The sequence below is a fragment of the Sceloporus occidentalis genome, unplaced genomic scaffold (assembly GCF_023333645.1).
Source record: "Sceloporus occidentalis isolate IW3139 unplaced genomic scaffold, rSceOcc1.0.p SCAF_86, whole genome shotgun sequence".
NCBI lineage: Eukaryota > Metazoa > Chordata > Lepidosauria > Squamata > Phrynosomatidae > Sceloporus > Sceloporus occidentalis.
In genome coordinates, this window is record NW_028317066.1 from 3,939,010 (window position 1) to 3,954,656 (window position 15,647).

General features: G+C 42.7%; 1 protein-coding gene across 1 annotated transcript; it reads left to right on the forward strand.

Annotated features, from left to right (window-relative positions):
* Positions 1–291: 291 nt before the first annotated feature.
* Positions 292–5,396, forward strand: LOC149285035 (uncharacterized). Its single transcript, XM_089495931.1, has 2 exons — positions 292–301; positions 4,247–5,396. Exons 1-2 carry the CDS (start codon positions 292–294, stop codon positions 5,299–5,301), a joined length of 1,065 nt encoding a protein of 354 aa, XP_089352057.1. The 3' UTR covers positions 5,302–5,396.
* Positions 5,397–15,647: the final 10,251 nt, after the last annotated feature.

A 15,647-nucleotide genomic window follows, 5' to 3' on the forward strand; every position in this document is an offset into this window, starting at 1 on the left:
CTGAATTCTGAAGTGTTGAAATAATATTTGCAATGCACCATGTGCTTTCCTCCCCTTTTGTTTAGTCACTCTCTGGATCAGGGCTATTTTCTATTGCAGGTGACCTTTGCAGATGTGGCTGTATATTTCACTGAGGAGGAATGGAAACTGTTAACGAAGAAACAGAGACTGATGTACAGTTCTGTTATGATGGAGAATTATGGAAATGTCGCCTCTGTGGGTAAGGAACCTGAATCCATTTCCCTTCCTGTGAAGACTGAGGGCCCTTTCATAATTCACTGTCCGAGTGTTATGATTTCACGTTAGAATTATAAAATCAAAGAGTTGAAATAGACCACAAGGACCATCCGGTTCAATATTCTGCCATGCAGGAATAGACATTCAAAGCAACCCCAAGGGATGGCCATCCAGCCTCTGTTTAAAGACCTCCAAAGAAAGAGACTCTACTAAACTCTGAGGGAGTATATTTCACTTTTGAAGAGCTCTTACTATCAGGAAGTTCCTCCTAAGGTTTAAGTGGAATCTCTTGTCCCTGTGGCTTGCATCCATTGTGCCATGTCCATTAATTTGAAATTAATAATAATAATAATAATAATAAACCATAATGCGATGCCACCATGCTCTGATGGAGTATATTCCACTGTTGAATAGCTCTTATTGTCAGGAAGTTGCTCCTAATATTTTGGTGGAACCTTTTTTCCTGTGGCTTGTGTGATCGAGTTTGGATTTATATAAATTTTGGGTACCAAGCGATCAAAAATCATGACCCCTGACTGACCCCATCACAGCCGCCATTATCCCAAAAGCGAGCTGACCACGTAGCCAGACAAGCTTAGTAGGCCATGGCTAAAGCAGAAAGGTAGATTTAAACCTTTAAAACCAGTTCTGGGAGTTGCCATTGTCGCAGGCAACCTGAATGAGGACAAAGGAAGTTTGCCTCACCTATTGATGGTATTAAGTACCCAGCCATCTACATAGTAGTCTTCTCCCAAAGAAGTGGCAGACCCTTTTGTGTATCCATTGTTTAACTTTAGTCTTAGTCAATAGATAGCCATGAAGACCTTTGTTCCGCAGGTAGCTATAGCCTGAGGATACGTTTCGCAGTATAAATAAGACCCAGATTCCAGCCCTCCTTTGGGCTTTGTGAGCTACAGTTCCAAACCTCAACTCTGTCGAGCAATCGCTCCGGAGCTCTCTTGGGCACTGTGCCCTGCTGAAATCACTTGGGCAAGCCAAAGCCCACTGTCTCTTTCGGGCCTCTTGTTAGCTTAGCCCGCTGGAACTTAGCTCCTAGCCATCGCGGTTGCCGCTTGCTTTCTGTTCCACACTGCTGTTTTCTCTTACCAACATCCCTCACATCTGTCGCTTGGAAAAGACTCCTAAGGTAAATATTTCAACGGTGCCTCTATCCTTTCTCCTTTACCCCCAACTCTTCCCCTCCCTTGCTTTAGCATTGAATGTGCATGTGCGTCTGTGATCCCTTTTTGGTTGTGTGGCTTTAATAAATGTTTATACAGTGGTACCCCAGGATACGAATTCTCCGGGTTACGAAATTTCCGGGTTACGAAAAAAACCCATAGGCAAACATTGTTCCGGGTTACGAAAGTTTTTTCGGGTTACGAAAAAACTTTTGGTGCTTTTCGGCGCGATTTCACACGGAATCGCGGCTTTTCCCCATTAGCGCCTATGGGAATTCGGCTTGCGAAAGCCTTTCGGGTTACGAAATTGACAGCGGAACGAATTAATTTCGTAACCCGGGGCACCACTGTATTTTATTTGCAACTCATTGACATTGCAGTCTCTGTTTCTTGTGGTTGGACTATATGACCTCTGGTATACACATAGGGACCCAATCCGCTGCGTGCGTTGTTAGGACACGCCTCTTGTTAATTTGAGCTAATTAAATTCCTCTGATTCGATCCTTCCTAACACTTGCGTCCATTGTTCTGTGTCCTTTGTTCTAGAGCAGCAGAAAGCAAGCTTGCTGCATACTCAGTATCTCTTCAAATACTTGAACAGGGCTGTCATATCCACTCTTAACCTTCTCTTCTCCAAGCTAAACATACCCAGCTCCCTAAGTCATTCCTCAGAGAGCATGGTTTCCAGACCATTCACCATTTTGGTTTCCTTCCTCTGGACATGCTCCAGTTTCTCAACATCTGTTTGAATTGTGGCGCCCAGAACTGGACACAGGATCATTGCAAGTGAGCCCTGACCAAAACAGAATAGAGTGGCACTATTACTTCCCTTGATCTTGACACTATACTCCTATTGATACAGCCTAGGATCACATTGGCCTTTTTAGCTGCTGCATCACAATGTTGACACATGTTCAACTTGTGCTCTACTACCATTCCTAGTTTCCTTTCACACGTAATATAATTGTCATAACAACTTCCTGTGGAATCTTGGAATTTCTAGTTTTAGTGAGGCACTATTGTTCTCCACTTTGTAAGGATTCTCAATATCCAATCCTAAACTGCCAAATCTGGAATTTTGTGGGAAGGAGCCATGGAGATGAATGCTTTTTGCCCCTAAATGGTCCTCAGCCCATTCCTGAGCAAGTTTCCTGGCTTTTGTGACCCCTCTTCCAGCCTTTTGAGGCTCTGGAGAGGCTTCATGGGAAAAAGGCCTCCCTTGGCCCTGCAATGGATCAGAGAGGGCCCAACAGTGGCAAAATGGCCTCCACTTCCACAAAGGGATGCTGTGGGATATTGAGGGGCAAAACATTATACCATATTTTTAGGCAACACAATTTGGGGTTTCCCCTGAGTTCCCCTGGGGTCCAATGTGACCACCCCACTTCCGAACAGTAGTCCATCTCTGTCTTAGAGATGCCTTAAAGTTGTTTTAAGGCTCATCCCTCACACTTGACCCTCACTAACATCAGAAACCAGGTCCCAGACTCCTTGTTCTGCCTTTCCTAATGCATTAGTTGTATATTGATTGTCTTGCCTTTCTCAAGAAATGAGCCTCAAAGTGTTCCTTTTGTGCATCACACTCTGTGGATGTGTGTCTGTGATAGAGAGATGGAGGCAATGTGAAAAACAGAAAGGCAGGGAAGAGTTGCTGAAGGTCAAATGGTAAAGCAGTGCAGATGGGCAAGAGGCAGGGTTGGAGAGCGGAGGGAGAAAAGGAAGGGGATCAGGCCTCTGGGATCCAGGAGGGGAAGGCAGGAGCAAAGCCAGGATCGCCTAGTTTGAAAAACACACAAAGCATCACAAAAAGTAATTCGTATTGTAGCAATAAGGGTAAACATCAATCCATAAAATGAAATCCTAAACCTGGCAGGTAAAAATTGTCCCAAATAACTTTGAGAAATATAGACTTAAAATAGTAGCTTTGGCACGGTTGCTTAGAAAGTTGTATCCTAATCGAGTATCTCCCAAGATGAGTTATATAACATTTCAAGCAGAATACAAGCTGCACATGGCGTGTTTATAGTGTTTATAGTGGCAACCCACTCATTAACTTCAAACTTCTAAAATGATTCATATAAAACAGAACAGTCAAATGGATATAGTGCAGAAAACACCGTATACAACCCTATTAATTCCAAAATGGAAGTTGTATAAAAATGTAATAGCCTGACTCTTGGTCATAATTATTTCAAGATATTACATGGGTGTTTCTACATCTGTTCCAAAAAAAATCTGCTACAAATAATCGCAGATGCACAATATCTGGCAACTTTAACAGTTACCTGCTCCTAATAATACAATTATTTGCAAGCTCTCCTCTCCGACTTCCATCAACTTCACCATCCCTTGTACACACAACTCTAATCCACACCAATCCACATGCGAGCTGTATACTGTATTGGTTGTGAGTCATCTCCTGGTGCCACACAGCATGAAGGGACCTCTGCAGTTAGCCTTCATCATGCCTTGGTCTCTGACTCAGGACTTTATGGCAGTCTCACAGGATATAATGCCACTTGCCAATCGAACTATTTCTCCACATGTTTAATAGAATATTTTTGCAACATTCCTTTTTCTGACTATCTGCTTCCAGTGATTCCCTTAAGTCCCCCCTCCAATCTCTTCTTTGTTAACTCCTATAAATAAGGATACAATTGTTCCATGGATTTAGGGGCATAAGTAGTACGGTCATGCTTGGGTTACTAACAGAAACTCTCTTAATTTAATCTCTAATAAGGAGGGGTTAATGAGGGCTAAATCATGGGTAACACCCTCCTCTCTTAACGCTGATTTTCAGTCTTATCTGTCACTGTGCTTCTTTACAGAAAAAGATTTGAGTCATGAGAGAATCCACACAGGAAAGAAGTCACATAAATGCCAGCATTGTGGGAGACATTTTGCTTACAAGTCAATCCTTGTCGTGCATCGAAGGGTCCATACAGGAGAGAAGCCATACAAATGCCAGCATTGTGGGAAATGTTTTTCTCAGAAGTCACACCTAGTGGTACATCAAAGAGTCCACACAGGGGAGAAGCCATACAAATGCCAGCACTGTGGAAAATGTTTTTATATGAAGTCAGTCCTAGTGGCACATCAGAGAGTCCACACAGGAGAGAAGCCATACAAATGCCAGCATTGTGGGAAATGTTTTACTTCAAAGTCAAACCTAGTGACACATCAGAGAGTCCACACAAGAGAGAAGCCATACAAATGCCAGCATTGTGAGAAATGTTTTACTTCAAAGTCGCACCAAGTGAGACATCAAAGAATCCACACAGGAGAGAAGCCATACAAATGTCAGCATTGTGGGAAATGTTTTACTTCAAAGTCACACCAAGTGACACATCAGAGAGTCCACACTGGAGAGAAGCCATACAAATGCCAGCATTGTGGGAAATGTTTTTCTATGAAGTCAGTCCTACTGACACATCAGAGAGTCCACACAGGAGAGAAGCCATACAAATGCCAGCATTGTGGGAAATGTTTTTCTTCAAAGTCACACCAAGTGACACATCAGAGAGTCCACACTGGAGAGAAGCCATACAAATGCCAGCATTGTGGGAAATGTTTTTCTATGAAGTCACACCTAGTGGTACATCAAAGAGTCCACACAGGAGAGAAGCCATACAAATGCCAGCATTGTGGGAAATGTTTTTCTATGAAGTCACACCTAGTGGTACATCAAAAAGTCCACACTGGAGAGAAGCCATACAAATGCCAGCATTGTGGGAAATGTTTTTCTATGAAGTCAGTCCTAGTGAGACATCAGAGAGTCCACACTGGAGAGAAGCCATACAAATGCCAGCATTGTGAGAAATGTTTTACTTCAAAGTCACACCAAGTGAGACATCAAAGAATCCACACTGGACAGAAGCCATAAAAATGCCAGCAGTGAACTAACATTATTTTTGTCAATAAGGAATACAAAAAATATATTTGCAGTCCTGCTGTGCTAAGAAAAGGCCCTTGTGATTTTGTTTTTCTGTCCATATGTCTGTTTATGTTTTAAAATTGTATTTTGTTAGATTTAGGTTTTAATTGCTAATAGGATAGATAATTGTTTCAGGTTGTAACTTTGGCTGGGGATTGTGATTTGTGGTATAAGTTAGCTAAATGGGGGGCTGGGATTTGTTGCAGTTGGTTAGAATAGTTTTGGGAATGATAGCGTTTGGAATTTGTGGGATGTTGGCTGAAGAAAGTGGAGGCTGATATTAACAGGAAGGTGGCTAGTTTCTGGGAATGGCAAAGGGGGGCTTGTTACCTGTGGGGCCTAGACTGTGGGAATTGAAGGTGGGGGCTAGGTTTTAAGAGGGTGGAGTTTTAGGTTTGGGGGTTTTAATGTATTGTTTGGATTGGAGTGGGCAGTTCTGACGTAAACGCTGAATTTCTGACTATGTGTTCTCAATAAAATTCTTTGTTGTTTCAACAGACTGGACTCATTGGTGTACAGAAGTTCTGCATTTGCACAAAATTTACCCTTTCTTCTCTCCTCAGCCATCATCTCCATTCCAAGCTATAAGAACAGCAGAGGCAAACACACATACATTTATATATATGTATATATGTGTGTTTGTGTGTGTGTGTGTGTGTGTGTGTGTATTATATCTACAGACATACAGTATACATAGACTATATTTCCAATGCAGAGTCTTCCTTTCTTGCCTTTCCTGGGCTCCATTGTGGCCTCTTTGAAGTGTCCTCAAAATAAGGAAGGAAGGGGAGGTTGCTGAACCCCCGGCACACTCCTTCCCTTCCCTCAAAGGCCGCCAATGGAATAAACAGCAGGAGCAGTAAAGCCCTGGTGATCCCTGCGCATGACCAGAAGGGGTCTTTGGATGTATGTGCGCATGCACAGTCTCAGCCCTAAAGCCATTGCTGCCCTCACACTCTGTTCTGAGGGAAGGAAGGATGGAAATGGGGGGAAACCGTTGTTTGTTCAGAGGAATGGCTGGAATGTCTTCGGGGGGGGGGGCCTTGGGGATTATAAGAAGAAGGAATCCCCTCTTCTCCCCCCAACCAAAACGCAGGGGGCCTGCCAGGTCTCCTCTCCCTCTTTCCTTCCCTGCCTCCTCCTCAGGGGATTCTTTGGGGCCCTGGTACTTGGGGGTTATCATGAGAAGAGAGGGCAGGGGGGACCATTGGAGACAGGCAAGACCATGGAGGGGTGTCCAAAGATAAAAAGGGCTTTGAGGAGCCCCCTCCATCCTGGAAAGTGGGGCAGAGGAGAGTCCCTCCCTTCTGATGCCTCATTTGGAGAAGATTTTTGTGCCAAATAAAGAGCACCACACAGCATAGGCTTCAATAGCATTGGAAACAACATTATTTTTGGGGGGGGGGGAGTTTTCTCTGGGGTCTTGGGGGGAGGAGGGGGAAATCTGGGACCTGACTCAGGCACTTCCCCCCAGAACCCATTATTAGAGCCTTCCACAGCTCACTGTGATGCTTTAAATGACCATTTTGCAAATAAAATCTCTCAGATAAGAGCCAACTTGGATGCTGACATTATTGCTGATGCTATAGGTGAGGTGTCCAGTGACTCTGTGAATGGGATCATCCTGGATCAATTTAAATCTGTGAGTACTGAAGACATGGACAAGCTCCTTGGAAGTGTGAAGAAGACAACTTGCCCTCTCAACCCTTGCCCTTCATGGCTAGTCATCCAAGGAGGAGATGCACTTAGGACTCACCTGAGATATATCATAGATGCATCTCTGAGGGAGGGCTATTTTCCATCTTCCATAAATGAAGCGGTGGTACAGCCGCTTCTGAAAAAGCCCTCCCTAAATCCCTTGGACATGAACAAATACAGACCGGTCTCCCATCTTCCATTTCTAAACAAGGTGATTGAGAAAGCTGTTGCTCTTCAACTCCATGTGGTCTTGGATGAAACAGATTATCTAGACCCATTTCAAATTGGCTTCAGGATGGGATATGGAGTCGAGACTATTATGGTCGCCTTAGTAGATTATCTCCGCTTGAGTATGGACAGGGGAAGTGCAACCCTGCTGGTGCTTTTGGATCTCTCAGGGTCCTTCGATACCATCAACCATGGCATCTTTCTTGAACGTCTGAAGGAATTGGGGACGAGGAGGCAATGCATTGCAGTGGTTCTGGTCCTATCTCTTGGGCAGATTCTAGATGGAGATTCTTGGGGATAGTTGGTCCTCTAAGAGGGAGCTTAAATCTGATGTTCCTTAGGACACCATCCTCTCCCCAATGCTGTTTAACATAAACATGAAGCTGCTGGGAGAGATCATCTGGAGACATGGCACTGGATGTTATCAGTATGCTGAGGAATCCCAGATATATCTCTCCATGTCCCGGACTTCAGCGTCAACTAAGAAAGGCATCTCCCCTCTGAATGAATGTCTTGAAGAATTAATGGGCTGGGTGAGAAAAAAACAGAATGAAGCTGAATCCAGATAAGACAGAGCTGCGTAATGCTGGAGATCCTAATCCAGGTATGGAGATTTGAGACGTGTGATCCACCTGTATAAGGGGTCACACTTTCCCTAAAGGACTATGTTAGTAGTTTGGGGGATGCTCCTGGATCCATCACTCCAGATGTCAGCTCAGATACATGTGACGGCGAGGAGTGCCTATTATCTCCTTCAGTTGATATGCTAACTGCACCCAGTCCTGGAAGCTGAAGACCTAAAAACTACAGTTCTGATCTTAATTTTATTTCATTATATTTATCAATTATTTCTATTAACTGATTTTCTGAATATATATCTGCTCACCTTTTTCCTCAAATAATTTTTCAAAATATGTAGTGAAAGTATTTTTAATTTTCCCTTGTTCCGTTATGATTGTGTTATTTTGTTTAATTTTAGTTATCATTTTCTTTTCTCTCTCATTCTTTAATCTATTAGCCATCCATCGGCTTATTTTATTAGCATTCTCAAATTGATTTTGCTTTGATCTTCTTAAATTTATAGCTATTTCCTCTGTCATTTTTTTCTCTCATTGTTCTTTCAATAGTTTTATTTCATTCGTTATTTTTTTATCCCCTTTTGTTTATTGTACTTTTTGTTCTCTAATTTTAAATTCATTCCTAATTTTTTCCTCTTTCTGCTTTTCTCATTTTTTATTTCCATGGTTCTTTGTATAAATAGTCCCCTTACAAATGCCTTACTAGTATCCCATACAACCTTCATTTTTACCTCCTTTCCACTGTTTTCTTTGAAAAACATCTTTAACTCTCTCTTTACCTTATTTACAAATTCTTCGTCATCTAGGATATCCTCTTTCATTCTCCATCCTATATTTTTGTCCCAATTTATATTTAATTCCAGCTCTATCATATTATGATCCGACATCGTCCTTGGCCAAATTTCCATTTTTTTCTCTTTAGTAACCAGTTGCTTCGTCACGAAAAACATATCCAACCTTGAGAAGGATTTATGTGCATCTGAATAGAAGGTATACCCTCCTTTGTTCCCATTACAATGTGACCAAACATCTAACAAATTAAATTCCTCTTTTAAAACAAAAAACCTCTTGGTAATTTTCCTTGTGTTTTCTTAATTACTTTTTTCTGGGATTTCCTGTCCCAAATTGGATTTAGAACTCCATTGAAATCTCCTGTCAAGATTAATTTGTCATTATCAACTTCTCTCTTAACCTCCGCCAAATTTCTATAAAAGGTTTCCTTCTTCTCTAATGGCCCATAAACATTAATCAGTACAGATTTAACATTATCTATCAAAATCTCCACACACAAGAATCTACCGTCTTTATCTTTCTTCTTTATATCTCCATCTTTTATTTTTGTTTCCTGTAAACACAATAAATCAAAATTATTCTTCCCTAGATACTGCATTACATGCTTTCTCTTTCTCTCTTGGCTTATTCCTTTTACATTCCACGAAACTATTTTAAGCCCCATTTTCCTTTTAGAGAGGTTCTTATGTCTTTTATGTAGACTTTCCTATCTCTCCTGAGTAACCCTCTTCTGAGCTTTTGTTTCCCAAATTGTCAGTATTTACCTCCTTAATCCCTAGATTATCTCTCCTTCCTTGCCCTTTTCTCTGGGTCTTTTCTTCTCTTTGTCTATTTACACTTTCTCCTTCCTTCTTGTCCCTTTCTTTATTTCTTTCTTCTTGCTCTCTGTTATCTCTGCTTAATCTCTCATAAAAGGCTTTTGCTTGTTCTATTGTACTTATCCTATATCTCCTCTGATGGTAATGAAAGATCACTCTTTCTATCTCATCCCATCTGTACAGTATCTCATTCTTACTGCAAAAGAATATTGTTAGGAATTTATATTCCTGTCTCTTTCTAATTATTTGCAATGGTAAATCCTTATAAATTTCCACTATTCCATCTTCCACAATCAATTTTTTCTCATAATTTCTTTGCAATATTTGCTCTCTCATCCTTGAGCTTGTAAAACATACCGTAATGTCTCTGTCCAATTTCCTTTCCTTTGCTATCTTTGAGCTAAGTCTAAATATCTTATCAATCTGTGCCTCCATCAAATCCTCCTCAATATCCACATATTTTGCCAGCATAGGTATAATTTTGTCATATATTTGTTCGTCTTGTTCTTCTTTACTTTCCCTAATTTTAATTGCCCTTTCCCTATATCTGACCTGCTGCAGAAGATTACTCTGTTGTTCCCTTAATTGAGCCTTTTCCAATTCTTCTGTTTTTTCCCCAGACTTTCCGTTCTTTCTAATACTTCCTCCATCTCCACTTTCACTCCTGATATCTCTTTAGCTAAGTTGTCTATTTTTCCCCCTAATCCATCTAGAGGAAAGGAGATTAAATGATGGTCAGAAAGTGGAAAGTCAGGTGCCAGGTAGTCAGAAATGGCGGAGTTTGCAGCAAGAACCAGGTCAAGACAGTGACCAAGAGAATGAGTTGAAGAGTTGGAGTGTGGTTGGAAGCCAAAAGAAGCCAGGAGAGAGTTAAAGCGAGATGTTGTCGGGTTATTGGAATCATCAACGTGGATATTAAAGTCACCTAGGATCAAAGTGGGGACTGAATCTGAAAGAAAGAATGTCAGCCATGATTCGAAGTCTGAGAGGAACTGGGTGGCAGAACAAGGAGGGCGATAGATAACTGCAACACGGAGCTGTAGAGGAGAAAAGAGTCTAATAGGATGAAACTCAAAAGAAGAGGAATGATAGCTGGTGGGGAAGATAGAACTTGAAACTGGCAGGAGTTAGATAGCAAGATACCAACCCCTCCTCCTCGACCCTCAGGGCGGCTGGAGTGGGTGAAGGAGAGACCACCAAAAGAAAGGGCAGCGGAGGTTGTAGTATCATGGGCTGGGAGCCAGGTTTCTGTGAGAGCGAGGAGGTTAAAGGATTTAGAGAGAAAAAGGTCATGAATTGCTGTTGCTTTAGGGGCAGCAGAGCGGCAGTTCCAGAGGGAACAGAGGAAGGGAAGCAGGGAGACAGGGAGAGGCCGAATGGGGATCAGGTTAGGAGAAATGTGGGAGCCATGGGAAAGATAGGATTCACTGCCCAGTGATTAACGGGGGAAGGTGTGACACAACAGCAAGGATGACCCTAGCAAAAACAGCAAGGATGACCCTAGCAAAAGAATGGAGACAAAGGAAAGTTCTTGAAGTAGAGGAAGGCTGTTAGGACTATTTGATGCATTGGAAGCAGATAAACTCACAAGGATCTTACAGAAACAAAACAAAACTAAAATGTATAGATTGATAGAAGACTGGGATAAGGACTATATCAAAAAAGGAAGGAAGACTGAAGGGCATACAACGGATAAAAAGAAAACAAAGACACAGCAAAGAACATACACTTTGGAAGTCTTTTAGTTTGTTTGTTGTGGAATCTGAGGTTGGATGTATGGTGAGTTTGGATGTAATTTAGTATGTTTTACAAGTTTTGTCGCTTGTGAATATTTGTATTTGTCAAGTCTTTTAATTGTATCTGTGTTATTGTTGATGGTCCTATATGTTTTTCCCCCCCTTTTACCAATAAAGTTTTAAAAAGTACAGAATCCTGAAATCTAGAAAGCATATCCAGGAGAAGGTTTTTTTGGCCACACTGCAAACAACAACCTCCAAAACCCACAAAACAGTGATACCTTTCTCCTGTTTGATGTTTAATGCTTTTTTCCCAATGAAGAAGCCAGTTGAGCTTCAAAAGCTTGCTTTATCTATTTTGTGCATTTTGGCTGGCCACTAAAGGTATCCCTGTTTTGTGGATTGTGGGTGTGCTTGTGGTTTACTGTATGGTCCAGCCAGCATGGCAACCTCTGGATATGATCCCTAGAGTAGGAATCCCTCTTCGTCTCATGGCTGTTTGGGGCTTTTCTCCCTCCCTCCTCTCTGCCCCATAAAAGTCAAGGGGGGACTCGACTCACCTTTGCGAAGGTCTCTTCCAAGGGGCTAGGATTCAGAGACATAGGTTCAATTTGCATTACAGAAATAGTGCACTTCAACACTGCTTTAACTACCATGGGTCAATTCTATGGAAATCTGGGATCTGTAGGTTTGTGAGCCAATCTCAGTGAGCTCTGGTGTGAAAACAGACTACAAATCCCAGAATCCCATAGCACTGAGAAATGGCAGTTAAAGCGATGTTGAACTGCATGAATTCTGCAGTGCAGATTCAACCATAAGCCATGTTATTCAGGAATATCAGTATCCTAAGGGATCTTGTAGCACCTTTGAGACTAACTGAGTGAAAAAAGTTGTAGCATATGCTTTTGTAGACTTGTGTCTGGAGGTTTGTAGAAGAGAGTCATGGCAACCCTAGTAGCCAGAACCTTCTTTTGTCCTCCATTTTGGGAGAGGAGAGAGGGAGGCCGAATGGAGAGCTCCCTGGGAAAGAAGCTGTGTCTCTCCAGGGTGAGAGGCCAGAGACCTAGGAGCAGGGCCTCTGCGGTTGGGGAGGAGTCGCTGTCTGAAGCATTGGACCTTCTGGGACCTTCCTTTTGTGCCCATGGAATACAACTGCTTCTTCCCACCAAGAACCCAAAATACTCCTCTCTGAAATCCCTTTCTGGGAGCATTGGTGAACTGCCCTGGGCCCTACTACGTTGCAAGAAATAAAAATACACATTTGAAATGATGCAAAACAGCTCATGCTTAAATAATACATGCCTTAAAAGATTCTCCCCATCCCACCCTGGGCTTCCCTTTCAGGTTACAATGTGGTGGGCAAAGCATGACCCACGGCTCCATGCATCAGGGACTTCTCTGTAACCCACAGCGGTCAAAAATGTCTGGGGTCTTTTCATGATCTTGGGATGTGAGGGGCACTTCCGCCATGTTTTGTGGGACCCCAGGGTCAATTTAACACCATAAGATGAGGTGTCCTCCGCTCACTTCCCAGAAGTCCCTCATGTTGATGTTGATGCTTATTTTAACCAATTCTATTTTATATTATTGCCTATTGTTTTATACATGTTTTGTAGATTGTCAGGTTTTATTTTTATTGACTTGATCATTTGTATGTACAGCACTGTGTACATTTACAGCGCTATAGAAATAAATGATGATGATGATGATGATGATGATGATAAAGTTGCACTCTCTCAGCCTCAGAGGATGGCCATGGGAAACCCACTCTGAATAAACCTGCCAAGAAAACCCCTTCAGAGACTCCCATAAGGTCACCATAAGACCTGGAAACAACTGGGAGGCAGACACCAAGAACAACATTGGAAATAGGGGCAAGCCTTGCCTTGGGAAAGTGTAATGACTGGGCTCCAGTCAATGGAGGTCTTCTTCAGGCAGAAAAGGGAGGTTTATGCAAATGCAGAATGACATCACTGCTACGGAAGGCTCTCTTGACCAATCAGAGAGCAAGATGAAGGTTCTTCTGGAAGCTTCCGTGAGAAGGAGATATAAGGCCTGAGAGACCAAGAGACAGTTGGGGGAATTGTGTCGGTTGGAGATCGAGAGAGAGAGAGTTAAAGAGCGGATCTTGGAAGTTAGTCTCAGAATTGGACGCTTAGGTCTATTTATTATTTTAATAGCTTTTATGAATTGAATATTATATACTTACAAATATTGTAACCTGCAAGATTCTTAATATCTTGTAGACTTATATTTCAGTCATATTTTGTTATTTATAGTAAATATCTCCTTGGAGTATGTACTACTCAGGCAGAGCCAGCCATTTTGTGTTCTGGTGGCCATTTTGTGCTGCTTGTGACTGTGGGCAATAATGTTCCAGAACCTTCTCTGAGGCCTCAGTTGAACAGAGGCTTCTCTTTCTCTCCTGAGGCTCCAGAGAGAGAAGGAGGCCAGGCTCCTTGGGCCGAAAGGAAGGAAGGGTGTCTCTTTGTGTGTCTTTTGTGTGTCTTTTCTGAGAGGGTTTTCATATTACACAGCTCTGCTCTTTCTGGGGAACATGGGTTTTGAAAGGGATCAGAAATGGGGAGCATAGTTTTAATACAAGCCTTATTCTTCTTCTTCACAAACATTGGGATTTGGCTTCTAAGAGGAAGCTTGTCCCCCCAAAAAAGCCAAATGTAGCTCCTTTGGAATTTTTTAAAGTCTCCCCAGTTTTCTTATTAATACATTTTCAGGGAAGACGGAAGGAGGCAGACCCGACCATCTCATATTACCAAGAATGATACATACAAACATACAAACAAACACAAATAAGAAGAATAAGGATAAAACAGAAAAACAAACTGCTTATATTTCAAAAAAGGCAAAACCATATTTAACAGGATAAAAATTTGACATGGGTGTTTCTATCTTTTTACAACCGACTTTGGCTGTATCTGCACTACAGAAATAATCCGGTTTGAAACCACTTTAACTCTCCTGGTCCCATCCTATGGAATCCTGGGATTTCTAGTTTTTGTGGCATGAGAGCTCTCTGGCAGAGAAGGCTAAGTGTCCAAAGGTAAAATCCCAGGATTCCATAGCACTGAGGGTTAAAGACAAACCTATTACTCGCATTTACCATCCGCTGCTTCCAAACTACCAGACAAACTTTTATTTCTATCTCATTCATTTTTAATTATCTGTTAATAAGTAAAAAGTAAATATATATTGTTCTACTTATACATATCCTTACAAATAATTTGTTTTCTCTTGCAGTCCTCATTAAAATTGTAAAACACTTGATACAAAATCGCTCTCATTAGATTAGATTCCACAGTACTGAGCAGTTAAAGCGGTGTCAAAGTGCCTTATTTCTATAGTGCGGATGCAGCCTTCTTGGGAAAGGGGCTGATGCTGGGGAAAAGAGGAGGAATGCAGAAGGAAAGGAGGCCAGAGGGATGGACGGAGGGCCACCTGCAGCTGGACTGGCCTCCCTGAGCGGTCAAGACCTGAGCTGGGTTGTGGACGATGGACACTCTTAATATTAATATTGATATCTTTCACTATTGATTGTAATTAATCAGGTTCCTCCTTTCAATAGCATCAGGAAAATGTTTAGGCTTTGTTAAGGTTTAGAAGTCCTGTTTGGGTCCCTTCCGACTTTGGGGCCCTTTCATCCTCCATTTTGGTTTCCCTGAAGGCCACAAACTGAAAACTGCCAAGCGCTGAGGCAGAGGCGGCCATTTTGTGTTCTGGCGGCCATTTTGTGCTGCTTGTGACTGTGGGAAATAATGTTCCAGAACCTTCTCTGAGTCCTCAGTTGAACAGAGACTTCTCTTTCTCTCCTGAGGCTCCAGAGTGAGAAGGAGGCCAGGCTCCTTGGGCAAAAAGGAAGGGTGTCCCTTTGTGCCTCTGACCCTCCATTTTGAGGCAAAGGAAGGAAGGAAGGGGCCTGTGGGGGTCTGAGGAAGGGGAGGCAGGGGACCCAGGGCTAGGCTTTCGGGGCTGGGAGAGAGAGGTGGGGAAAGAGACCCCCCTTTGGGTCCTAGCTGGGGAGGGTCCACCGGTCCTTGCCTCCCCCTTTGGGAAAGGAGACCCCCTCAATCCCCTGGACTAACTCCTGCCACTCATTCCTAGAACGGCTGGGACTCAGAGGAGCTTCCTAGGCATTGTCACCTTCTGCCCTCCATGGCCATTGGCACTGACCTTTTCCCATTGCCTTCTCTCCCTCAGCCCTTGGACCTCCTCCTCCTTCGCACTCAGAGCAACCCTTCTCTACGGCTGAGGAGACTGCCTCTGGCCCAGGGAAGCCTGGCCATAAAGGACTGCAGAAGAGGCCTTTCTGGGTCTGCAGGAATCAGGGTCTTTGTACTGAAGGTAGGCCTTTATTCCTGGAGCTGAAAGAGGACCTTTGTTTAAATGTTTCAGTCCAGGATTGTGTGGAAAGGTTGCAGCTGAGAGAG